The 26870-nt window shown below is 39.8% G+C and overlaps 1 protein-coding gene across 1 annotated transcript; it reads right to left on the bottom strand.

The window, feature by feature from the left end:
• Positions 1–24: 24 nt before the first annotated feature.
• On the bottom strand, positions 25–26135 carry ehd4 (EH-domain containing 4). The gene is made up of 8 exons (XM_044142687.1): positions 25562–26135; positions 17276–17452; positions 14796–14893; positions 4015–4181; positions 3795–3928; positions 3556–3667; positions 2303–2467; positions 25–978 (listed from the first exon to the last, which is right to left on the bottom strand). Exons 1-8 carry the CDS (start codon positions 25789–25791, stop codon positions 421–423), a joined length of 1641 nt encoding a protein of 546 aa, XP_043998622.1. The 5' UTR covers positions 25792–26135; the 3' UTR covers positions 25–420.
• Positions 26136–26870: the final 735 nt, after the last annotated feature.

The following is a 26870-nucleotide window of genomic DNA, read 5'->3' as shown; positions in this document are numbered from 1 at the left end:
TAAAAACATGTTTTGTAATACTCCTTACAATATTAAAACAGTTCTTTAATTTGTCAGAAAAAAGTAACAGCAATGAAAAAAAAATCCCAGCTTTTCACATCAACATACTGCAGGTGATAAAGTGGAAATAAACTGGAGTTGTAATACATCACAAACAGAAGACAGAAATCCAAAATAGTTAAGACAAGAAGTAGGTTAGACAAGTTAAGGAGAACATTTTTGGTTTTTACAACAAAGTTCTCAGTTTACAGTTGAAACCAGATTTTTCCTCTCTGGAGTCTTTGAGCTGAAATGTTCAAACTCTTAACATTAAAAGTTATTTGATTGTCTGATGTTGATCTGTTGTGGTTTCTCCACATTAGGACCTTCTTCCATCAGAGTCTCTCTCTTTGGTGGCTTGTTTGGCACATTGTGAGCTCTCTAGTCCTCCGTGTGGTTGTACAGTGCATCTGCGGTGGGGTTCTTACGATGGGCCGGAGGAACAAGGTGATTGGGCAGCTCGCTGGGCAGCTCATAGCCCTCCAGCTTGATCTGAATGAGATGCTGAGCGAGGGCAAACTCCTCATCATCAAGCATGCCATCCTGATCGCAGTCAGCCAGTTTCCAGATCTTTCCTAGCACAGTGTTGGGTAGCCGGGAATTCATCATCTCCTTCTTCGCGTTGACGCCGGTGATCTTACCGTTGACGGGCATCAGTGTGTAGAAAATCTCATCGTAGCGATGTTTGTCACGGCTGACGATCCAGTCGTCCGCATCCGCGCCGGCACTAATGCCCTCACCGTAACCCCGACCGAAAGGCCCGTCCTCAGAGCCCTCAAACGCCCCACCGGACACCATGGCCGGAGGCAGCTTGGACTCCTCCTCTCGGATCATTGCCATCAGAACTGCAATCTTGGTGGCCAGCATCTTATCCACTGATTCAATCAGTTTCATTTTCAGAGACGGAAATTTACTGAAATCGTAGTGCTGCAGCATGTCCTGGAGGAGAAGAGTAAGAGGCACAAGGTCAACAGAACTAATTTGTTATTGTATGCAAAGCATGTTTACATCTGCCTTTAACATTCTGTGGCTGGATTGACGTATTGATCCCAGCGGGACCGCTAACTAAAAAGTTAGTTGCGCTAACCCTTAGGGGCTACATCAACATGATATTTAACAAAAACCAATGATAAAGTGCTAACTTCAATTTAAATTATATCTGCCCTTGAAAGACTACAACCCTTGAGCAACAATTTAATTTTGACCTGTTCTGTTCTGTATATTGTATTTATGTTCCTATCCTGCTCTGTACTGTCCATGTTTCTTTGTTCCTGTATAATTCTTGAAAGAAAGAGAGAACATGAAGAGAGGAAACAGAACTGCTGGGTAAACAGTCTTCACCCACTTCAAAATAAGAGCATGAAAAGAAATGTCTAACCACTTGACAATCTCAAATATATGTTTTAGTGTTGGGCAAGTTTGAAAGCAGTGAAAATTGTGACTAGCAGTTTGACCGTGTGAGTATTAGAAGTTATCTGCATCTGTAATGTAAAATTGAAGGAAAACAAGAAAAGTGTTTTTAACCTCACATCTGTGTGGATTTCTAACATTAAGGAGAGTTTTGTTTTGTATCACAGTAATAGAGCTGAACATCACACTGCCAGCTGTTTGCAGCTGGACACAGCATCCCTTCTGACCACTATGCAACACCAAAACCTGTCTGTCAGTGTTGTATGTTCAGGACCACAACCTTCAAGAAGGCTTTCAAAACAAAGGAAGGAAGACTTATCAAGAAAAAGAGCATTTCAAAAAGCTACAGACCATAGTTGCGTCTGTTGTGTCCCGAGGGACAGAAAACAGGGGACAGAAGATTCTCAAACATCCACCAACAGCCAACTATTTAAATGCAACTTGGGAAATCACACACACACACACACACACACACACACACCCACACACACTATCAGTGTCTCCCTACAGGATTCAGAGACCAGCTGCAGCCGAGTTCATTCTGTCCTAAGTGTCAAAAACATCTTCAGCATTGATCACACACACGCACACACACACAGTTATACTTCAAAATGAAGCTTCAGGCTTCTCCATTTTTCTTGTCATCATGGAGTAACAACATCTCAACAGTTTTCAACAACAGTTAGACAAACTGACTTAGCAGCAGTGAACCGTCAGGATGTAGTTTGTTTTCATTTCCTTACTAACCAGATGTAGGGCCTGTATTGTAGAAGAGCAGCCTGCAGTAGTGTTTGAATCAGCCACGATTCATTTGCGTATTAGTTGGTTTTAAATGGAGGACGTCTGTTTCTACCTGCATCTTGGTGATGTTGGGAAAGTCTCCAGGGCTGATGTGATGCTCTCTCTGCAGGGTGACGTAGATCTCTGGTAGCCTCATGATCAGCTCTTCCTTCTTCTTTTCACGTCCAAAAAGAGAAGGCATCTCCTTCTTCAGGTAGCTGATGATGTAAGCATGCACCTAACGGACAAGACTAGATTTTAGAGGGTGTCGTTGGTGAATTCAGATATTTACACACATTGCAACAAACATAACTGAAAAATCAGACTACTGTTCTAATTTAGGTTAATTAGGATAACCAAAGTGATTTCTATTTACTGAAAGATGGAAAAAAAAGGGAGTGGCCTCATTTGTTTTCCTTTCTTCAAATTTAGGAATGTTGAAAACGTGTAAACTGTCCAAACATAAATATTTGGTATAAGCCCTAGATATAGCAAGCTCCATATCCATTCTTCCTGACAGAACTGGGTCGGTTCTGCAGGCTACTTTGCTCACACACCTCGTCAGCTCTGCTCACACATTTTTTAGGAGTCTGAGAACAAGACTTTTGTGATGACAACACCAAAACACTGACTTTCCTGTCAACACATCAACTTTCTTATAATTTTATTCAGGTCACACACTTAGGCTCATTGTCCACTTGGAAGACCCACTTCAACTTCCTGGCTGATGTCTTGAAATATTGCTTCCATATTTTCCAATTAAACTGCTATTTAGGAAATAGAAATAACTTTGTTAATCCCAACAGAACTAAAACAGAAAATGTTTAATCTAATTTCAACTCAGTCAGAAAAAAAACAATTCTATCTCTTCATGCAGTGTGTGGAAATAGATGGTCTCTACTGCATGTGTCGGTTTTTCATCAGAAATTTACTCCAGTCTGATTTTCAACTGTGGCTAATTTTATACAAAATTCCGACTTCTTAATACTTTATCATTAACTTTTACAGCGCTTTCAGAGAAAACATTTAAACATGTTAATGTAACATTTATATAATTTACATGCATGTATAACACTATTTTCTTGAAAACCCCCCCCCAAAAAAACAAAAAACAAGTTAGAAAACTAAATACTGTAGTTTTGGTGGGGTTAAGCCAAATAAATTGGCTTAACCCCACCCACCACAACCATTTAGGTTTTTACAGCCAGCTATGTTTTTTTTAAGCACTAAAAGTGTGAGATTTTCTCTTTGTCTTGGATTCTGAGCAACATTTTTTAGTACTCCCATGATTCTCAAAGCATCAGAACGTGCAGATTCTTTTGTCACCTTGGCCAGCCTCGCTCTCTTAATGAGGTCGTTGAGTTTACGGAGAGCAGCATTCCTTGGAAGACTCTGAATGTCCCGAAAGAGATCCTGAGACTCTACCTCGAACAGACGCCTGAAGACGAGCAGAAATGAATGGATGGGGAGACAAAACAACAACGTGTAAACTGTCCAAACATAAATAAATGCGTGGGCATGCCGTCAGGTTTGAATGAGCGAATGAAAGGATTTTTGAGTGAGACCTGTTCTCTGTGTTCTGCAGTGGTTTGGCCCAGAAGGAACCCAGATACACTCTCACCACCTCTGGGGTGTTAATCACCTTCCCCAGTGACCACATGAGGGCGCCGTACACCCGCATCAGCTGCTGGGTGTCAACCTAAACACAGAGGGGAAAGGCAGGTGTTCAGCATGACTAGATGAATACATGAACTCCGGTCTCCAGAATCCCTCTGTCCGTCCCACCTGGTCAGCCTTGTTGAGGACCACCCGGATCTTGTCGTCTTGTCCCTTAAAGGCTTTTATGGCTTCAGAGAACTCGTCAGAAATATCCAGCTTGTGGGCATCGAACAGCAGGATGATTCTGTCCACCCGCTCCCCAAACCAGCGCAGAACCTCTGCAAAGTCATAACCTGAAGGCGAGAGGAAGAGGGGAGAAAGAGAGTTATTAGAAAAGTTCATTTAAAGCTGCAGTGTGTAACTTTTATAAAAATATATATCTTTTTACATATTTGTTGAAACTGTCAGCATGTTGTGACAAAATATTATGAGACAGATAATAAAATTTGAAAAACAGAGTTCCTCAGCATTCTCTCACTGCTAACAACCAATCAGAGCCAGGAGGCGGGTTTTAGCGCTGTCAATCACATCTTTGTGTGCCTGGCTTCCCCGGATGGAAAGTTGTTTCTCCGCCATTGTCATATGAGCAGCACGTTCACAAGAGTGATTAACAGCACTAAGCTCCTCCTCCTAGTTCTGATTGGTTGTCTTTAGACGGCAATAGTAGCTCAGAGAGGAAGTGGAGGAGGTCGATCTTTTTACAGATCATCTGTCTCGTGTTATACTGTCATGACACGGTGATAAATGTTTTAAAAAACATATTAAAGAAAAGTTACATACTACACACTTAAGAGGAGTCTGGGAGCTCTGTTGTATAGATGTGTCTGTAAGGCATGCTTACTGAGCTACCATGGCAACGGTTCATTATTTTTTATTTGTCAAACACAAACAAAAAGAAGAAAAAGAGTCCACACTCCACTGCAGACCAGCAAACAAAACTTATCCAAAAACTGTCCAAGATAGCAGAAAGCTATTGACTTATTGCCCCGGGAGACACGGCAGCCTGTCTGCTGCAGCTAATCTCTGGCAGAACACACAGTTTTAGAGGTGACGTACAAGCTGTGGGGGCACACTTGTTGAACTTTTGTGCCTTTTAATTGTGCGAGAGTGTGTGTGTGTAAAGTGAGCTGTGGCAGTGAGGGTGTGGCCGTTTCGATAACAGTGAGCTCAGACCTGGAAACTCAAATCCAGGCAAAGATTTTCAACATAAAACGGAAATTTACAGCAATAGCTCCTAGGTGATGGTGCTCCGGCTGGAAATACTCCCAACTGGACACCAAATAGGTCTAGAATTGCAGGTTTTAAGAGAAATTTGGGTATAACTTTCATATTTTAAGTTAAAGGCTGGTTACAGGGAATAAGTCAAACTATTTTCAAATGTCTACAAGTACATGAAGTACCTCGACTGTCCTTTACTGTTACAGTCACTCTGGATCTCTGCTGGGGGTATAAATACAGATTTATCCAGTTCTTTCCAAGAGAAATTTCGTCTAATTAATGAGGTTGATTTATACATTCCTGTTGAGATTGGTGGAATATTCCCAGGCTGGAGGTTCTCATGAATAAGTGAGGGTGTTGCCACTGGCAACAGAACGACGTCCCCATCCGCCTCCTCCGTCGGGGCTCGGGTTACACCGGAGGCTTCAGGTGTTGGCTCAGGACCAGCCCAGGGGACATGATGCCGAACAATGACTACTGTCATCAGCAAGGACACGTCCTGCACCTCCGAGACACATTTCAGCTGACAGCAGTCACACAACAGCAATGCAGAGAGGAAGCAAAACTCCAGCAGGTCTAAAAACCAAGGAAATTCCTCTGATATGAGGTCTAGTTAGCCTCTGCTTCTAGAACAGGGTGACTGATTACTTTATATGTTCCACTTCCTCTGAAAAGGGAAACGCCTTCAGCCTAACAATACTACTTCCCCTGCAGTGCTTTCACATATTTAGAGCACAACATTGAGATGAAACGGTGGAGAGTTCTGAAATATGTTCCACAAACGGATTTCACCACTTTAGGCATTGAGAGCAGGAAGGAGGCCAGCAACAAACAGCCCTGCTCCCAAATAACACACTGATGCTGCTGGATTCTAGAACCTTTATAGTCAGTCAGTGAAAGGTTGGACACCAGACCCTGAAGGGGAAGAGCTCAGGGAACCAGAAGGTCAGGTCGGCTGACCGGGTTGTACGGTCAGTTCCAGCTAATGATCAGCTCCATCTCTTGAGAGAACTCTTATTGTTTGCTTGGTGAGTTCCTGCTCCTCCAGTCTGGACTGAAATTCCTGAGCGTAAACAGCAAGCACTACCGGAACAGTTTACTCCTGGCTGCTGCTCTCTGTTCAAACACCTCAGTTATATCTTTGAATTACTTTGTCCAACGAGTAAACCTGTCACACGACAAATTAAAATAAACTCAATAATTTTCTCTTTGTTTCTCTTTCTACCAAAACCTGGACGACCAAAGTCTGCAGCCTGATGCTTTGGTCTCAACTAGCCCTCTTTATCAAGGAGAATCTTGTTTTCAAAGACTCCAGTTTCCATTTTATATTTTGTTGTTTTCTTTATTTTGGATATTTACAATATCGTCAAATTCCAGTGTGAAATGTTCATTGGAATTTAAAGTTTGATGATCTTTGAGAATGTGTTCTGGCATTATTATGCCACTATATTACTTGAAAATGGTCTCAAAACAATATTATCCTTGATCACAATAACTTCTGGAACAATTTATCCTCCAACAAAATGTGTTATCATGACAGGCCTTTGAACAAATTCTTTAGTTTACTTATTTATATTTTTTTAAAGGTTAAATTTATTGTAAGTCATATTTGACAGCTTTTTAAAAATAACTGAAGGTACTTAAGGTTACTTGATCATACCATTTATAGCTCTATGTACCCGGAAATACTAAATAAACATGTGAAAAAAAATTATTTTTACATAGGATGTTACTTATGTAATTTGTAAATATCATACTCCAAAAAAGCTTATTATACTGAAGAGACAAACATATCTATTGAAACAACAGACTGTCCTGTAGATTGTGAATCATCTGCATGTAAAAGAACCAAATATAAGAAGAATGCTGTATAGAATGTCATATATATAAGTCATAATGCAGTTTTTGTTTTGGAGACAAATCACTTCTCCAAAAGTGATTGGAGAAGTTGGTGAGTTCCTGCTCCAGTTATCCAAAATGATATTCTTTCAAAAAAGGACATTGTAGATTTTAGAAATAATTTTTCATCAAAGAAGAAAACACTAATTTTATTACTAGTAATACAACGTAAAAAAAAAAAAGGCTCAGACATCTCTAAATTAACTGTAATTGTGGAAAAATCTAAAATAAGGAGTTCCACAGCTGAAACCTGGCCCGGTTGTTAACGGAGTGCGACTCCACCCTGTGATGATGAAAGAGTGGCAGGAGATGTTGTGTGAGCATTTGGAGCAGAGCCCAGTGGGCAAACCGAGGCCCCACCCTGCAGACGAGCAACATGCATCCCAACATGCAACTGGAATTTTCCACGCAGCTTTAAATGCCTCACAGCAAAACTAACACCGAGTGGGACAGAATACACAACTCATGGTTACACTACAAACAACGTGGACGTAACACACTCAGCGTTTTGCACAACTCTGCCTGCTCAGATAATGTTTTCATTACAGGATCCAGAGTGGAAAATTACCATACAGAAAATCTCAAAGGACTGGAAGCATCTGGGCTGCATAAGAGGAAAGATATTCCTAGTCACCAGCTAAAACCTTTTAGGCCCCTTTTTAGTCTCATTTATATCCAGTTATTAAAACCCAGCCCAAAGGAATCCATTAATCACAATAGAAGAGTAATATCAAATCTATTTCAGCACACCAGGTGCTGATGAGCTGCAATAACCTCCTAAAACCAGCAGTAAGTCCCACAGATTCAGATCCAAAGTGTCTTGTTACTGATTGCTGATGATGAACCAGGATTTCACCTGCACACACACCCAGAGTGATGACCTCGTTCCCACTGCTAAGTCTTCATGGACTGCCAAGGGTCTTACGAAACTGTTACTGCCTGATCTTTGTATTAATCTTTCCTGAGGCAATACTTCATTAAATCATGTTTCACTGAACATCCAGCAGCAGATCTTCTGGGGTGTGTCTTAGAACATCTACTGATGGAAGCTTCGTGTTCAAATATTAACTAATTGATGCCTGAAACAATCTGGTACTTTCTTTCTGGTCAAACATGTGACATCACTTTGATTACTTACTTCATAATTATCAAAAATAATGTAAAGATATCCATTCTATCTGTCTGTTGGTGCACACAGTTTTCATTATAAATAACTCTTTAATGCCAAGCCAGTTCCTCATCAGATTTGTGCTTTCTGCTCAAATTTCCTTAATGCTAAAACAAAAATATTCAATAAGGAGTGTCTTTTGAGTCAAATTCATACTAATGTTAATTTTAATAATTGTTTTAAGTTTAATAATTAAATCTAATAACGGTTTTTCCTTCAAATCTGACGTCTCCTGGAGCTCATCAAAAACTGCTCTTGTAGTGCCATTACATATATAATTTTAAATAGATATATTTTTGTATCTGGCTTAAGGGCCATCTTGCATTATATTTTTGACATAAAGTCAAGGGGTGGAGGTATGGAGAACACGGGTCACTTCCAGCCAGGAGTTTGAGACTCCTGCTATAAGGCTTTATTTCAACAATGGCTGTTGCTGAAAGTCCAAACAAAGTCCAACAAGACCCTTGACAAAACACTGAAAAACAACATTGACCTCAGTGAGATCTTAACCTCTGGGTGGTGGAATCATATCTGTCAGTAATGTTGAATTAGTTTGCATCGGTGCTGCATAGCAGCTGGCTTGTCAAACGTCTCCAGGAGGAATTTTAAATCAGCTGAAAGCTCTAAATATTTCCAGATGGAGGGAGAGCCCACACTTCCTACGGCTCTCGGTCCCTCCCCCTCCTCGTCCCGCCCTCCATGTTCTGTCCTTCGTCCAGCAAGCCGGGGCCTTTAGCCTGATGCTGTCATTCGCTCAGGCTGACTCAATGCAGGGGCAACAGAGTCGGTCTTCAGCAACCAGAAACAGAAGATGCTTCTGGAGCGAAAAGCAAAACGACGGCAAAAACACATCAGCTTCCGTCAAGTTTTTCTTTTTTTAATATCTGATAATATTTCATTAAATGCTCCAATCGTCCACTCAGAGAAACATTGAAAATAACCCATATTTTATCCCTACCACTTCTAATATCTGCAGGAGATCTGTGTCTTTTAATCGCTACTGTTTATGGGAAGTAATGTGCTGCACTGCCTATAAACATGAAGTGACTTCATAAGTATTCATACCTCTTGAACCTTTCATGTAGTCATGCCATAAACAAAAACTGTCATTTATATCATTTGGCTTTTTTGTCATAGACCAAGACAAAGCCAAGGATAATTGTAAAGTGGAAGAAAATTACCTTGTTTTCAATGTTTTACAACAAAACTACAAAGTGTGGTGTGCATTTATGTACAGCTCCTTTGAGACAATGCTTAGGTCACTAATTATTCCAATGAGAGATGCAGATTTTTTGCGGCATCTCAGATTTGCATATTTATAGATGGAAAATTTTTTTGCTCAGTCAGACTGTATGGAAAGTGTCTGTTAACAACAATGTCCAAGTGATGCCACAGACACCAGGACTGGACTCTGAGCCATTCTTACAATCCATACAAATTGCGATGGCAATAGGAAGTAAAGATCTGCTGCAGTCAGAATTAGAGTGAAGACGCTCCGTTATTGTGAAGAAGATCTTCTGGGTTGCTCAAAAAAGTCGACGTAACACAATACTGTCCCTTTAACTTATGCTTGTAGATTCCATTTTCTGAGGAGAAATTTTACTTTATTTTGGCATATTCTAGTAAAGGGAGGAGAATGCCACACTTTTCAGATTTTCCTAGCAAACATTTTTTTTAAAACCATACATCTTTTTCACTTCAAATTAAACTATGTTGAGTTTGTCTGTAACTTAAAATTTCAAGATTTTAAGTTACAGATTTTAAGCAGAGCAGGTCAATACAGGAGCTACAAATATTGACACTGGACACACCTGTTGCTGCAGCTGGCACTGCGGATGCTGGATTTGAGCGTCTTCTTATTGTCATCACATTGCAATATGTAATATCAGACTGCAACAAAGTGGCAACATGTGACAAAGTTCTTTATTGTACTGTAAGACTGATAGACTTTTGCCAGTTCAACTCAACCTGTTGAACCAGCTGGAAAAACAAACCCTAAACTATCCACAGACCAGAGATGAGCAATTAAATTATTTGATTTGCAAGTAGCTAGTACATGTGCGCAAGATCGTAAAGTCATTTCTAACTTCATAGCCGAGTCTATTTACAGATTCTCATAAATAACATTATGTAGAGTCCTGGAAGCTCCCAAGAGAAACCACATTAGCATCTGGGATGCAAAAACACAGACAGATGATTGGATTAAATTTCTGTTCGTTAGCATGTTAAATGAACCAGCAGTTACTGCAAGCAGAGCAGGTCAATACAGAAGCTACAAATATTGACACTGGACACACCTGTTGCTGCAGCTGGCAATGCGGATGCTGGGTTTGAGCGTCTTCTTATTGTCATCACAAGCCCCGATTTTGGAGCCTGGCAAGATTTGTTGTCTCACAAATGTGATTTTTTTTTCTTCTTCCCTCCAGGGGGTCTTTTGTGGGCTCTAATGTCCCTTATTCGAAAGGAGGCTGACAGGAAGTGGGGAAGGAGAGAGGGGAAGACATGCAGCAAATCTCGCCAGGTCCGGAAATTGAACCTGCGACGGCCGCGCCGAGGACTCAAGGCCTCCAAATGTGGGTCACGATACCCCCTACGCCACCACAGCACACCACGTGCTGTGGTGGCGTAGGGGAAAGCGTGACCCACATTTGGAGGCCTTGAGTCCTCGGCGCGGCCGTCGTGGGTTCAATTCCCGGACCCGGCGACATTTGCCGCATGTCTCCCTCCCCCTTTCCTGTCAGCCTACTGTCGTATAAGGGTCACTAGAGCCCCCAAAAAGACCCCCTGGTGGGGAGAAAAAAATAAAAAAAGATACAGATAAATAATTACATTTTATTCCCTTTAAAGTATAAATTTCATTACCTAACATGCCATAACAGCATTTCTTTATGTAATGCATAAAAAAAACTACTAAAATGTGAAAATGTCAATGTAGAGCTCATCTGTTCATTACTTTTTGGATAAAACTAATAATAATAAGTAAGTAGAAATTGGCACATTTGTACAATATGATATCACATTATGATGTAATAGTGTTTGAAAATGTGTTGAGCTAAGTGACAGCAATACACTTCTGTTAGATAGCAAAAGGTGCTTAATAGCTTTAAAAAAATAAAAAAATAAAAACCCAGAAAATGAGCCAGATGAAGCTAAAACTATGCAACTGGAGGAGTTCTGGATAGAATATATCTATAAATGAAGCTTTTGTTTGTATCCAGTTGTACAGTTTTGTCTCAATTACTGCACTGAATGAGCTGCTCTTTCAGCAAACAGCCTTTATCCAAGTCTGTACCTCAGTTAGCATTAATCAGTAACTAAATTAGTTGACGATTATTTTTATTAAAAAATCCATCATGATTAACTTGACTAGTTTCTTTCAGCCCTACTTAGTAGGGAGAAAAAAGGACTATCAATTATAGGTCTAGTTATCCCATTAATGAATTTCTGCATTTTATAGAACGAATGACCAGGAATAGTAAAACATGCTCTGTACGCTGCATTCTCTATAATGCACAGTAAAAGTCTATTCAAATCTTCCATGGCTCAGAGACACTCAGCGTAACTCTGGGCCTTTACAGCTACTTCTCTGTTGAATTTTCCTACCACTCGCTTTCCTTTGCCAGATTTGACCTCATAACCAACTTGTTATGAAATCTGTGTGCCAACCGAAGAGCTGTTCTCTCAAATGGATGGTTTTAACATTATGACACAACTTTACAAATACTTTTAAAAACGATCTACACGCCATGAAAATATACAGCAAACAGATTCAGATAGTTTGCATAGTTTTCCTATAGATGTGTGTGATATGCATATCTAAAACAGAATTGTTAGAAATATTTAGTATATATTATCTTATGTCTGCTGTGCTTGTTGTGTGAAGTTGTTTTGTTGTGCAACAGCTCCCATTGTTCTGTGAGTTCATCAGTTCCTGCATTGTAGCTACAGAAGGAAACAAAGAGGAACTGAACTCTGCACTACGTCAGCCCATAGGTGCAACACGTCTGTGACTCAAGAGAACAGAAGAAGCAGCAACACTATGTAATTAACTCAAGATAACCGAATAAGCTATGTAACTAGGGACATGGCTAAGGAAATAAAAAGAAAGGGTGCTTTAGAACGGTAGGAGATTGTAACTGAAACACGCTCCTGTCTGTTTTTCTTGTAAGTAAAACTAAAAACTCTCTTGTTTTTCTCCTATTTGTGTGGTGTTTGAATATTTTAGGTTGTTTGAACCTGACAAGAATCCTTCTGAAAACTGTGCTGTTCCCATCGCAGAACTGTGCTGTTCCCATCGCAGAACTGTGCTGCTTAGCAAAGCAAAGATCTTTAGAGAGCGACAGCTAAATTATATCCTACCACACAAAGACTGAGCCTTTGTGTGATGGTGAATATTTGTCATCATCACAAATATGGGCTGGGCCCTCTGTTTACTGGTAATCATGATGGTAATAAATGCTAAGCATAATATTTGTCCCTCTACAAGCTAAATTACCAGTCAAACATTAAATAGACATTTCCAAAACATGTATTATTTGATCCCAATGATATGAAAACAGACACACTCTTGAATTTTTTTTTCCCATTTTTTTTCCCGAAGAGTTTTTGCGGCGCTAGTGGCTCGTATTTTTGTGACAGTAGGCAGACAGGAAGGAGGGTGAGGAGAGGGGGGGGGAGACATGCGGCAGGGGTCGTCGGGACGGGGAGTCGAACCCGCGACGTCCGCGTCGAGGATTAAGGCCTCCAGACGTGGGGCGTGCTAACCCCCTGCGCCACCACAGCCCCAACAATCTTGAATTTCAACACGAGGTAAAGCTGCATTTTATTGAATGTGAATTCACTTATTGAGTTATGATTAAAATTCATATGTCCTCAGAATCGCTCATCTTCTCTGGGGATTATGTCATAGTTCTCATATATACATTTTCTAAGATTTCAACAGCAGTAACTCAGCTTAACAATTAAAAAAAAAGAAAAAACAACAGAAGCTCCCATTGTTCTGTGAGTTATAATAGGAATAATAATTGAAAACATTTTCCACAAGCTGTCCTATTTTGGCTCAAGGTAAAAAAAAAACAAAAAACAACAAAACAAAGCAAAAAAAAATAATCAAAGAATGTAAATATTAAACTGCCACAGCATGTAGACATGACAGTTGCTAACAGAATGAGGGAATCCTTCCTGAGAATCAAATCCTGGCCTGGTGTCCTTTGGTTTCAGATCTGCATTTCTAACCTCTGTGGTTTGAGATCAGCAGTATTGATTCATCACAGGAAACAGATGGTGAGATAAAACAGGATGTAAAAAAAGTGAATACAAGAAATCTTCTTCTTGCACTCATTCGGGGAAATGCCTACTAGGGGCAAAAGAGCAGATGTTCTAAATGGGTATTTTCTAGTTCACAATTTTTAAAAATCACCATGAAATGTTTCCTTCTCCTGATATCCACATACAATATCAACAGGCGTTTAGACCGTGATAAAGTAAAAAGCCACAGTCACATCTAACAACGGATGTCAACAAGTTGTACAATAATAAAAATGACGAAAAGCAGAAAATATCTCGCATTCCTCCTCCCCCACTCAAAAAGGTGGGTCTACATGGCTCATCAGTTTCTAATGAACATGCTGTAAGACATATTGTTTAAGAACATCCTGAGCATGGCTAGAGATCCTCCCATGTTCATGCTTTCTCTCTTTAATTTACTTTTGCCTGTCAGTTCAGTCCGTTTACATCTTCAACTCAGATTTAAAGCCAGTTATTTAAATACGCCAAAAAAAGGCAAATTATTTTTTTATTTTTTATTTTTTTACTGTCTAACATTAAACCAGACTTAACTTTTCTGGTTAAGTCTGGTTTAACCAGACTTGTTTTTTGTAGAAAAAACACTTACAAAAAAATTATTTCCATTTACTAAATTCCTTCGTAAAGCCAAGAGTTAATATGCACTAAGGCTATTATGGATTTAAATAAACTGGCAAAGCCCACATAGTGAGGCCAGAGGTTTCTAAGTTTCAGGTCAATTCAGAACATTTGAGTTAACTGCAGGCATCATAAACACACTGCTTCCTTGTGTAACATCATGGGAAAATCAAATCACATCACGAACAGAACGGCCGACCGCCACAAGTCTGAGTCCTGTGGTCAGAAACCAAAACGGCTGTGCTTGGCCACTGCCAGGGTAAACTGGAACATCCCAACTGGGAAGTATGGGAGTGAGAGCAACATGTTAGGGGACTGTTTTGCTCATGGAAGTTACTATTCAAATTTGTCGACAATTCCTATGGCAAAATCAGGACCCAGGCTCACTCACAGCAGCTTGGATAGTGACACACACTCAGACACACATCCAAGTATCTACATTTAGGCTTAACCCAGGGATCTTTTCCTAACTAACCATAACTAGTCTATTTATAACATTGACCTTAACACCATACATCTACATTTAACTAAGAGAGCAGTCAAACTGAAAAAAAAAAAAAAAATGAAGACTGGAAAAATGTCCTGACTGTCCTCCTTTTGTTGGTGAATATTGTCAAGGTGATCCTCTACATGTGGAAGATACAAGCACACACATGCATACACACACATACACACACATGCATAAAGAGAAACTTCACACCTCTGCTGATTCGCTGTTTCTCTCCAGACAGAATACCAGGCGTGTCGATGATGCTGATGCTCTGAAGAACCTGGTTGGGCATCTGAGAGCAGATAAACCTGTCAAACACACACACACACACGCACACACACACACACACACACACACACACAAAGGAAAAAGGTTTAAGTTCATTTTATTCACTGGATAATTAAAAAATGTGTGATTGTTTTAGTAGTTTGGCTTTTAATTGTCTATCTTGTTGATTTTTTTGCTGATTAGGGCTAAAAACGTGACAATGCTACAAGTTAAAACAGGAATGCATCTTACAACGATTTTCTAGTCAACAGTTAAACCTGTTTGAGTACGAGCTAATAGAGAGGGTTGTAGTTCTTTCCAGAAATCTCCACCGTTGTCACAAACAGCTGAAGAACAACATTAAAACCTCATGTCAAAATGACCTAAAGGCTGCTGGAACACCTGAGTTGAGCATCCTAATTATGGGAATTTTTTTTTTTTTTTTTTACAAGTGGCATTATGGTCCCACATGAAACTCAACTCCTAGAGTTTATGGCTTGTCCACTGTATATTGTATAACCAGTAAGATACGCTGACAATTTTTAAATAACCACAATTGCCTATTTTTGTGTGAACAGTTAGCAAAACTGTATTATAGTTTGTAAACTTTATATATGTTTTTATCTTTCTCTTTACAACAATACCACAAAGAGGCTGTAGCCACTTCCTGCCCAGGGGGCTCAGGTGAGCTGGCTGTGCACAGATAGCTCTCACTGCAGCATAGAGCTGCCGAGAGAGCAGCTGAATCACAACTCATTAAGTCCTATGAGTTTCAACAAGTGTTATTTTTGTAATTGGGAAAGAAAACTTTTCCTGTTTGTGTTTTTTAGGGCAGAATTAACAGAAACCACAGTAAAGTTTGTTAAGTGCCAAATCAAGAGAATAAGCATGCTCACTGGAGCCAAGTACCGAAGTAAACTGTCCACTGCTGCTAAAACAAAAGACTGTAACAGCATATATTGAGTAAAGATCTAGTTGACATAATGTCCATTGAGGTAGTTTTTAACCCTTGTTGGAGCAGCAAATAAAGATTCTATGATTTGGACAGAAATATAAGTTGCCTTTAAAAAAAAAAAGGTAAGAATATGGAAAAGTGCAGATTTCAGACATTAGTGGTAAGTAAATAAATTCAATAATAGTTATTTTACTTCATTACAAAGTTACCTTATCCAGCTGGTGGTGGTCAGAAAGCCCAGTGGTGCCGACTGAGTGTAAGCTGTGGCTGCAACACAGCCTACCACCATCAGTGTGTGAGTGTGTGTATGACTGAATGTAGGGGTTTGTGCCAGTGCTTTGGAGTCCTCTGACTTGATGGTGCTATACAAATGCAGGCCATTTACCATGTTGTCCAAAAACAGGGAATTGTTAGTATTTTATTGTGGTTTGTCCCATTAAAATGTACCACCAAACCTACATCCAGATTACTGGCTATTCTCCATTTAATGTTTTCTTCTTTGAAGCTCTTAACTGTGTTTGCTTTTTCCAAATCCTTTTCGCTGGTGGGTCTGACAGATCACCTAAGATTGCGTTCACAGCTTCCTGAAGAGATAAACTTAACAGCAGGTCATAATGAATTATTTTTTCAGGGCCGGAGCCTAAGACTGGCAGCGGGGAAAAAACAAACCTACGCAGCCGGTACGTGGTGACGCAAAAACACTTCCCCTCGGGAAACGGCTAATTATTGTGGAGGGATTCTGTGTCACATCAGGACACGAAGGAATTCCTAAAATAAGGGGTGCTTCAGGTATTCATCAACACACACTGCCAAGAGGTCAAGTGTCCTTCCACTTCCTCACTGGACACAGGAAATGTGGCTGAACCAGAATAAGGATGAGCTAAATTTAAAATGTCGGTACAAACTCTGGTGTGTCTTCAATTTGACAGCTTCCAGTGCATGTCTGTCCGGGGTGAGCAGGGGGTCACTTCCCATGATGAAAATGCTTTGAGATCAGCAGTGACAGGATTGGGAGTGGAATAAGGGCTATTTATGTGGAAAGGCGGTAGAGGTCACCTTTCAGTCTAATGCAATGTGTCATAAAGTTAAACTTTTATTTTTGTTAACCACAACATAACTAATAAGTACAATAACTGATGTAACTCACTAAAGCTGGAGTAATGGGTTTCTGATGAACTGACTGTACTCTGGGTGACTTCCACGGTCATTTTCCCTGAATCTCAGAACAGATTTTATTTTTAGCACTTTAGGTATTAAACGCCTAGCAGGAAATATTTGGCAGACAGGAAGTCTGTGGACTGAAAATAGCAGCTATAAAAACACTTAATGCTAGTTTGATTCCCTCTCTAAAATGCTATCTGTGAATAGATTTGATCAAAGTTCTATTAGTAGTTGAACTCTGACAGACTTTCTATCCAAACTGTTGTTCCAGCAGCTTTTAGTGAATATAATCTGAGTGTTTCTTTACCTGTTGAGGAAGGAATTTCCAAATGCATTGAGTTTCCTGAAGGGTTTCTTCGGGTCCACCACCAGCGCGTTGCCAGGGACAACTCCTTCAGTTTCCCCATGCATTACTGCAATAAAGCCATCAGTGGTTGGTTCTGGACCAATTCGCATCCCAGGAAAATCCTGCTCCAAGAGATATCTGGGAAACAAACGTGGATTATTAAGTTATTTTAGACTTGAAACTCTTGAAACTGACAGAAAACAAGGGATAACTACATCTGTGTTCAAACAACAATGCAATAAATGGATTTGAAGGTTTTAAAAGTTACCGTTTCAAAACTGAAAACATTTTCCTCAAGTGTTTGAAGTTTAAATCCGATTGCAGTTTTCTGGCCAATCACCGACTATCAATTTTTAAAAGAAACCTGACCTGCCTGTTTCAGTTGTGGACGACATCAATGTTTTTAATAACTAGCCGACACTGGCAGGAGCTGTAAGGTTACAATACACAGGAAGTCACTTCCCTGAGTCAGGATCACCAAAGACTGGTTGCTCTTTACAGTAGAAACAAAATTTGATCATGGTATGGCAATGGGCTCAAAACTTTTTGGCCCCGAGGGCCAAAACTGGCTAATTTATAATACACATGGACCACAACATTCACTAAAATAAAAGTGCAACTGTTAGTTTATTGGGATTTTTTTTTTAAGTTTTACTTGCTCTATAATAAACACATTTTTTATAAAATCTATAAATTCTTAAAGATCCAAAACATTAAAAAAAAACTTCTTGCATCATTAAAAAAAACAAAAAAAAAAACAAGGTCACCAGTTTTCTGTTCAGCCAAAAAGGTTTTTTGGCTCATCGCTGATTGATGATCTTTAAAAAAATCTAATCTGCCGAGTCTGATAATATACCAATATTTTTTGTCTGAAATGTCACTCAATATAGAAAGAAAGCTGCTGAGTTGGCAACAGTGGAGTGACTGTTAATACGCAGACATGACCTGGTCTCTCTGAAGGCAGAGCAGGAGAGGACAGTGGCTGATTTTCTCAAAATTAAGGAAATCAGCACCAATAAATCAGTGTACTCCAAATGACATTATAATAAACTTTCACTTTGATATTCATTGTGGCGCAAAACCCAGACCACCAAGTATGAGCTGCTGCCAGTATTATTTGCATGTTCCTTCCATAATCCATCAATCCATGTTCTAACATCCTTGTCCCTAGTGGTGTTGGGGGGAGGGGGGTTCCTATCTCCAGCTAACGTTCCGGGCGAGAGGCGGGGTGTTCTTGCATGTTTTCTTAGTTAAATTAATTTTAGAATTTCTTTTAAGTTAACCTTGGTTAGGGAAGCAGTTGGCGATGATGTATTAGACTGTAAGGAAAACAGGATTTTGGAGAAGTTGCATTCACCAATGAATTAGTTAAGACAAAACAGAGTAGGTTTTCCAAACAGCTTTATCAGGAACTACTCAATTTATACACTTTTAAGCCATATGATGCTCAAACGGACTAATTACAAACAGCAATGTTTTAGCTGAATAACAGCTTGTAGCAGCTGTAGACTGAAAGATAACCAGAAGTCAGCAGTCCCTCTTCAGACACGTTACTAAACATCCAAATAAAAGCTGTGTTTGCAAACGTCAAAAAAAGTTTTCCCTTCCCCTCATCACCAACCCATCACCCTCTTTTTCTTGTGAAAGGAAAGTGTGACAGGAAGCAACAATGGTTGCTGAGAGTCTGCCCTCTCTCTTCCTGCCATTCATGACAGCCTGAAGATCAAAGAGGATAGCGGAGAGTACAGATGACTACCATGAAGAAAATCTAAGTGATCAATGATTCCTAATGCTACTTTTACATTCAAAAGGAAGAAACGGTATTGACTGAACTGCATGCATTCAACAATGGTAGCAACATTATTTACAAAGAGGTGGCACAGCAGTATGGAGTCTGGCATTCACACATCTAGAACTTTTTCAAAATCTTCCAACACTCAGTAGTTAATAACTAAAATGGAAGGAAAATCGCATGTGGTTTCCAATTTTTCAACCGTGATTTCCTTAATTTTGGGAGATCGGCTGAAACTAATCCACCAATTTTATCTGTAACTGCAAAAGTCTGAAAATAAGCCATGGCCTCATTTTGCTGCACTGTGACCAAGTGCAGACTGACAGACATGTCCAACTGGTCATGTCACTGTTGGCAACTTAATGAATTTTCAGAAAAAAGAAAAATGGTATCGAATAAACTGGAATCAGCAGGTCAGGCTTTTTAAAGCCCAGTGATCTGCCTTAAGACTGAAATTGGTGCATCTCTATTGAAATAAGACAGCTAATGCTGAATTCATGCAGGTCAGGGTCTCTAAATTAACAGGTTTGATGATGTAATTAGTTGATAAGTTGTTACTATGTGGTGTAGAGCAACAATTGTGCAGTGTGTTCAGAATCAGGAGGAAGAAGAAGGAAAAAGGAGAAGGAGAATACACTGACTCTGCACTTTTCTGGCAAGATGTTGCAGTAATTCAAAGTATTCCTCAGGACAGGGTGTTGCCTCAGAGTCTTTAGCGCTGCACAGATACTCTTACAAAGACAATGTATTAGTTTCCTCTCACTGAATATACCCTAACACAGACCCCAACTCCAATATGCAGCATTTCAAATTCTGCAGCACTGCACCTCCCTGGGGCCTCGGTCTTACAGGGGACCGAGGCCCCAGGTGTTCTCTGGGGCCTCTGGCCTCTCGGTGTTCTCCCCTGAGAACACAGAGAGCAAAAGAACAGGAACACACAATGTCCCTCAGCTGTCCCTCCACTGTTTGCTGACAAAACTTTGAATTTTTGTACTCAACATGTGAATGTGCAGAAACACACACACACACACACCCTGCAGGCATGATATTTGCATGCTGAACTGGAAATGCACACCATGTGCCTGCAGAGTACGAATACAAGTTTCCATCAGCCTCCATATTATGCCTCTTCTCTTTCAACATTGCTTTCCTGGGTTTAATAAACCATCCATCTTATTAAAATTCTTTTTTACAGTTGAATAACTTTTAGCTCTGAGAGCTAAAGTTACAGTTTCATTGATTGCACAGACATTACAATCAGTAAAATATGCTCCAGCAATCAATCCAGAATTGCTTTAATTTGGGCCTGACTGAAGCTGACGTAGTGTTTCCAGCTGCAGAGTCATGCAGCCTCACACACACACACACACACACGCACACCCACACACACACACACGCACACACACACACATACCTCACACTGCTAGTCACAGCATGCCTTGCTCTTCCCTTACCTCACAACTGTAGGTTGTCTACTAAATATTGGAACTTTTGCTCGCTTACGCAGTCAGACAGTCAGTGGGTGTGGCAGTCACCAACACCTGCACTTGTTCAGCACTTTGCAGCCACCACTACCAACTTAAAACTATTGGAGCAAATTGACTGGAGCTGTGGAAAACGCCCTGGTTCTGTATGATGTGATGACGAGACATGGTGGAGGAATAATAGAGAGCAACAAGTTAGCTTTAACTTTGTTTCAATGGAGACAAAACAAAGGAGACATATTTTATAAATGATTATTATCCAAATGTAAAAAAAACAAACAAACAAAAAACAAACAAAAAAAAAAACATATGCTGTTGTCTGATATTTGGTGTACGACTATAAAAAACGACAGTCATGAGTGAAGAGTGATGGAATGACAGCACTCCCCAGGGAATACAGAAATAAAACGGTGATTTTAACGCGACATCTAGACATGCTTTGTACCGTAATCACAAACTTCAAACTACTAATGTCAAGAAAACATCCAGCTTCCAAAATCTGTTACAATAAAATTATTTACCAGCAATATTTTGTAGTTTACACCGATCATGACTTCTGAAGCTTCAAGGAACACAAGGGCGTAAAGTTGCGGTGTTTAACTTTTATTGAAAAAATATATGTTGTTAAAATATTTGTTAAAATTATCATTATGTTATGACAGTATAATATGAGACAGATAATCTGTGAAAATAACCCAGTGCTCCAGTACTGGGAGCACTGGGAGAAATAACTGCAGAAATACACCAATTGGTTGTGTCTGACTGACACAACCAATCGGAGCCAGGAGGAGGGTCTTAGCGCTGTCAATCATTCTTGCTCTCACCCACCCACACTGAGCAGCACACAGGAGGTTGATTGACAGTGCTGTATTTTTTCACAGATTTCTGTCAGGACATGATGACAGTTTTGTCAAATTGACCTACTGCAGCTTTAAGCGACGTGGTATGAAGAAATACTACAAATAGGTTGCACAATCCTCAAAGCAACGTAAATGGCCTTGGTTTAAACAATAAAACCACATCAATATTTTCAACAGTATTGAAATCAGGCTGTCTGCAGATAACCTTGATCTTCTGCAGATAACCTTGATCTTCTGCAGATAACCTTGAACATTTCAGAACACTGTTGACCCAAACCAGTAGAGAACTCACAAATGACAAAATACTGATGTTTCTGAGAGGCCTTGACAGCCTCAACTTGAATCGGACAGAAAATTTGTGGAAGGCACTAAAGATGATGAAGGGTGACGGCAAAGAGGCCTTCCAAGCGTAAAGACTTGGAGCTCATCCCAAAAGATGGATGGCCAAAAACAAGACATATGGAAAAAGCTGCTCATCAATAACAACAAGGACTCCTGGCTGCTGTAACGCAAAGAAAGGCTTTTCTATTGATTATTGAGAAGGGGATCAATACAGTAAAGTAACGTGCCCTAAAACAGTGTTTTCCAACCCTTGAGGACCAGGGTTGCGAAACACTGCCATAAAGCATCAAACAGCGCACCATTAGAAAATTGGCAATGGAAACCATTATTAATCATTTTTTTAAACTCTTGAGCTCCTGCCATAAACATCAGTATTCCAAATATAACCATATCATCTAAACACATGGAACATTTCTTGATAAAGAAAAGAAAAAACATGTAAATCCCTCAACCAGGCAGTAAAATTAGTCTATTTTTTAAACAATCCTTTAATAGGCCATATGGATTTTTTTATATGGGCTTTGCTTTACTGTTACATTTTAATCACATAGTCAACATGTTTTTTTCATTATGTCAAACCAAAGAAATGTTTGTTGAAATAGTGTCAGACAATCAACAAAAATCACCCAGTAGGACTTTAGTTCAAAAGTAACAGCAGTTAAGAAGCTCTATGGTCTCAGTGACAATGTCCTGATGAACCCTGTGTGTGTGTGTGTGTGTGTGTGTGTGTATTTCTGTGTGTAAAGTAGGAGAAATGTGTGTTTTGAAATGTTTCCAGTGAACAGGAAATGGGACAATAAAACACGAAGCCTATGCAGACTGCTTATTATTACAGCTCTCCTTTTACCACCTCATCCTCTCATTTCCTCTAACCTCCAACCCTGAATGACGGTTACATCAACATGACACTTCAAAGATGTGTAACAGAATACCGAGTACTGCTTGTTTAGCTACTGATTTGACAAGAAAACTATGGCAGAATAATATATATATATATATATATATATATATATATATATATATAAAACCAAATTGAATGGATTTCAAAGGAGGTAAGGCTAGCAGTGTTTCTCAATTCCAGTCCTGAGGCCGCCCTGCTCTGCATTTTTAGATGTGCCTCTATTTTAGAACAGCTGATCCAAATGATTACATGACCTCTTCTGCCAGCATCAAGAGCTGCAGAAGCCTGTTAATCACCCACAGATTCAATCCAGGTGTGTGGCAGCAGGGACACACCTAAAACATGCAGGGCAGGGGGGCCGGAGTACTGGAATAGAGAAGCACTGCACTAAAGCAAACCCAGTCTGTCATTGAGAAGATACATTAGAGAGGTTACTGACAGGTTTTCTATACCTGGTGTCATGATGTCTGTCTATGACAGACTGTGTATGGAGTGTCTCAGACCTGGAGTTTTCCCCCAGAGGCTGTAAACAAATTCTACAGCTGCTGGGCAACTTTCTCATCCAGGAAGGTCTTCATACACCTGTCTCATTAAAACATACTGAGAGGGCAAATAACACAAATACCTAGAGTACTCTCCTTCACTGGAAATTATACTTTTGTAGTTACTTTTGACTTGTGGTCAAAAGTAACTACCCCCATTTTTTCCAGGCTTTTATTTATTAGGATATAATAAAAACATTATCTGCATGGCTTCTCTCCTTCAGTTAATCATCCACAATCCTGCACTGCTTTTCTACCACTGTCTCATGACCAACCTCGTCCTGCTCCAGAAACACAAATGACAAGATAGAAATCAGTGTCGGTTTTTAATATCAGTACAGTTTTACTTATTGGACAGATGGAGGGATGTTAAAAAAAATGACCAACATCAGCTGATCGCGATACATTGTGCATCAGTAGTTACATTTATGTACTAAAAATCTATGTTTGGCAAACGTTTTCCTTCATGTAGATTTTCTCATCAGCGACACCTACTGTCTGGAAGACATAGTCAGACAGAGTAACCAGTTTTAGCAGTTTGCAGTGCTGATGCTACACCTTGTTCACTTCACTTCCAGTGTGCAAGTTCCTGCAGTGACATGCCAAACGCCAGATAAAATGACTTGTATTTTATGACAAAACAGAAGACAGATCTGCTTCTGGCAGACCTGGCTACAACCTGCTGCTACTTTTATATCCTTAGAAATTTTTCAAAATAGCACAACAGCTCAAAACAAGAAATTGGAAAACCAGATCTAAGCAGAGACACACGATCACAAAGGAAAAGAAACCAAAGCTGGTTGGATATTTGGGAGATATGATGAACCGTAAAGTATAAATGTAACAATGCATATTTCCTTCCGTAGCTCTCCATCTGTGAAACTTGCAGCCTTCTGATGAAAAGGCCTTGGTGCAAGATAAACTCAGACTGTAAAAAGTTAGAGTGGAAGTTAATATCATAGCAAGTCTTAGTAGTTTGACCTGAGAAATGTTGCATTTGACTAAGTGACACCAAAGTACTACTTTTATTTTTGAATCTATTTTTCTTCTTATTAAATTGGACTCTATGTGTCCTCCTCAAATAACATCCTATGAAATAAAATGTATCCATCCTGTTTTTACCAGTGTTGTACATTTTTTATTTGTTCGAAAATGTAAAAATAAAACCAAAAAGGAGCTTTCTTTACAATACATTTTCTACAGTAAGTTTAAAAAAAAAAAAAATTAAACATTTGCAGCTCTAAACAAGTTTTATTTAGCTGTACCAAATACCCACTGTAAAGATTTTGGACCCCTGATCTGTAACTCTTACACAAAACATTTTCAGTCATAATTCTATGAAGACGAGCCATTTTGAGGTTCCTCAGGCCAAACACAAATCACACGCGAGACCAAGATTTCCCAGAACCCTCTTCTTTTAGAACTGATTCCCATGTCTTGTTTACACTAAAATCCTCTGACTGCACAAAACCACACCTCACTACACCAATCCTTTGACCTGGGAATCCGACTTGCCCCTAAACAGGTCAGCTGATGCAACCCTGTGACTTCCTCACTAGACAGACAAGGGCGATCCAGAGGCGGGGTGACCTCATACCTCAGGCACCTATAGGTCCTTTTAGAAATAACAAAGATAGCAAAAATGCACCATATTTCCACCCTGATGAGTTTGGTGTATGAAATGGAGGAATACATTGGATTGAGTAGATCATAATGAAGCAAAAAATACAGAACTTTTCAGATGGTTTACACTTCAGACAAAAGATGTGAAAAGCTTGCTACACTTTTAAACTAAATCCCATAACAACTTGTTGACGTTTTGCCTTGTGGAACAACTTGCAGACTCATGTAAACAAAGACTTAACACTCATTCATTTGTTCTGCTCTTCCAGAGTGATCAGGGTTTTAGAACTAGTTCAGATTTCTTTCCTCATCTTTCTTTAGACTATCAGAATACTGCCAGCTGAAGCGGAACTTTTTCTGCCTTTTCTGATCAGATTCCAATAAAATTGATTTTCCAGCCAAACGTTGTATGAAGACAATCTCGGATTTTTTTTTTTTTCATTTTTAATCCTTTTTTGAGCAAAAACTAATTTTCACAACTTTGGTGTTCTTACTAAGAATAGTATATGATAATGTCATTCTTTCATTGACTTATGTTCTTCAATTTTACAGCATTTTTTCATTAAAATGGATTTAAGTAGAAATATGTAATACTTTTGGCACAAAGTTACTTGCATAATACAATAACAAACAAAGTTAATTTGAGCACATGAAACAGCCAGTCCCTCCCCAGCGGTTCGGCCGCTGACAGAGCGGTCAGTACCTGATGAAGGTGGTCTTCCCGGTGGAGTACTGCCCCACCAGCAGCACCATGGGCTTACTCTGGAAGTCGGCCCCCTCAAGGGCCGGAGAGTGGAAGTCATGGAAGAGGTAGGTCTCCTCCAGCGGCAGCAGCTTCTTGGTGTAGAGAGTTTGGAGTCCCTCCGTGACCGTCTGGTACATCTCTCCTTCCTTGTTGCGGCCACCTTGCTCCTGTTTCACCCAGCTGAACATACTTCTCTCAAATTCAAACGATCCAACTTCCCTTTTTCGAGGTTTCCAAACGTTCCGGATGTTTCCACGTCCCTCCCTGCTCGGTCCACAGCGAGAGAGAAAGCTGGTTTAGCTCCGGGGAGTCTCCTTGACGTCTGGACACAGAGCTGCGTCTGTCTGCAGCTGTTTGTGTTATGGACTGAGCTGATGATGTGGGTACCTGCGGGCGCCGCCCTTCTCCCGGTGACGCTGCTATTTCTGCTATCTCGAAACGACAGCTGCACAAACGAAAATTTCAACTGCACAAACCTGCACAAACGGAGCACTAACGAACTAGCCCACTTTGGTTTGTTTTGGCGCAAGATGGGGTGACGGTGACGTCATCGGCCAAAATTATATCTTTTAATATCTCAAAGACGAAAGCTGCACAAACGAAAATTTTAACGGCACAAACCTGCACAAACGGAGCACTAACCATTCAGACTATTTGCTGAATTTTTTGACATGGGTGGGGTGTCAGCTTCACACAGCTCTCACAGCTTACTTATTTGGGCAAATTCAAAGTCACAGAGAAATATGCGTTTTTAGTTGTATTCTTGTTAATTTTTTTCTGCAAAAATGCAAAACAACAGTTATTTTACACATTTTAAAGCAATCACTGCAAGAGCACATCCACACACACAAATTATAGTAATAATCCAAAACAATTTGACTTACAAAACACGTTGAAAACTAAACTAAACTAAACAAAAGACCCGTCTAATATGTAATGGCAACAGTTCTGAAGCCACAACAGTAAAGACCCGATATCGTCATGAGCATCAGCTGGCACAGTCAACAGGAGCTGGTCAGCCAATCCAAATGGACCAGAAAAAAAAAAAACTATAACCAACTTTACTTATTAATCCGGTGAATGTGGTACTAAAACATTAATTAATTTGTACATAAGATTTTTCACTTGGTGTCCTTGAATTGCAAACTGATTGTGCAGATGAGTTTCAACCAATAATTATATGTTTTTTCACTTGAATAACAAACTATAAATGAACAATGTTGTGTCCTAAATTTGACATAATATAAAGAACAATACCTTAACTAAT

The sequence above is a fragment of the Gambusia affinis genome, linkage group LG16, assembly GCF_019740435.1.
Source record: "Gambusia affinis linkage group LG16, SWU_Gaff_1.0, whole genome shotgun sequence".
NCBI classification, from domain to species: Eukaryota; Metazoa; Chordata; class Actinopteri; order Cyprinodontiformes; family Poeciliidae; genus Gambusia; species Gambusia affinis.
Note: the sequence above shows the minus strand (reverse complement) of the source record. Positions and strands in the feature narration are given on the sequence as shown.

Bases quoted from the DNA above. Each gene is read 5' to 3' on its own strand.
- ehd4 (XM_044142687.1), bottom strand. From the start codon at position 25,791: ATGTTCAGCTGGGTGAAACAGGAGCAAGGTGGCCGCAACAAGGAAGGA. The intron at 14,894-17,275 runs GTAAAGAAACAC...TGTGTTTGACAG, and splicing joins GGAAATTCCTTCCTCAACAG to GTTTATCTGCTCTCAGATGC. The intron at 979-2,302 runs GTAGAAACAGAC...CTTCTCCTCCAG, and splicing joins CCAACATCACCAAGATGCAG to GACATGCTGCAGCACTACGA.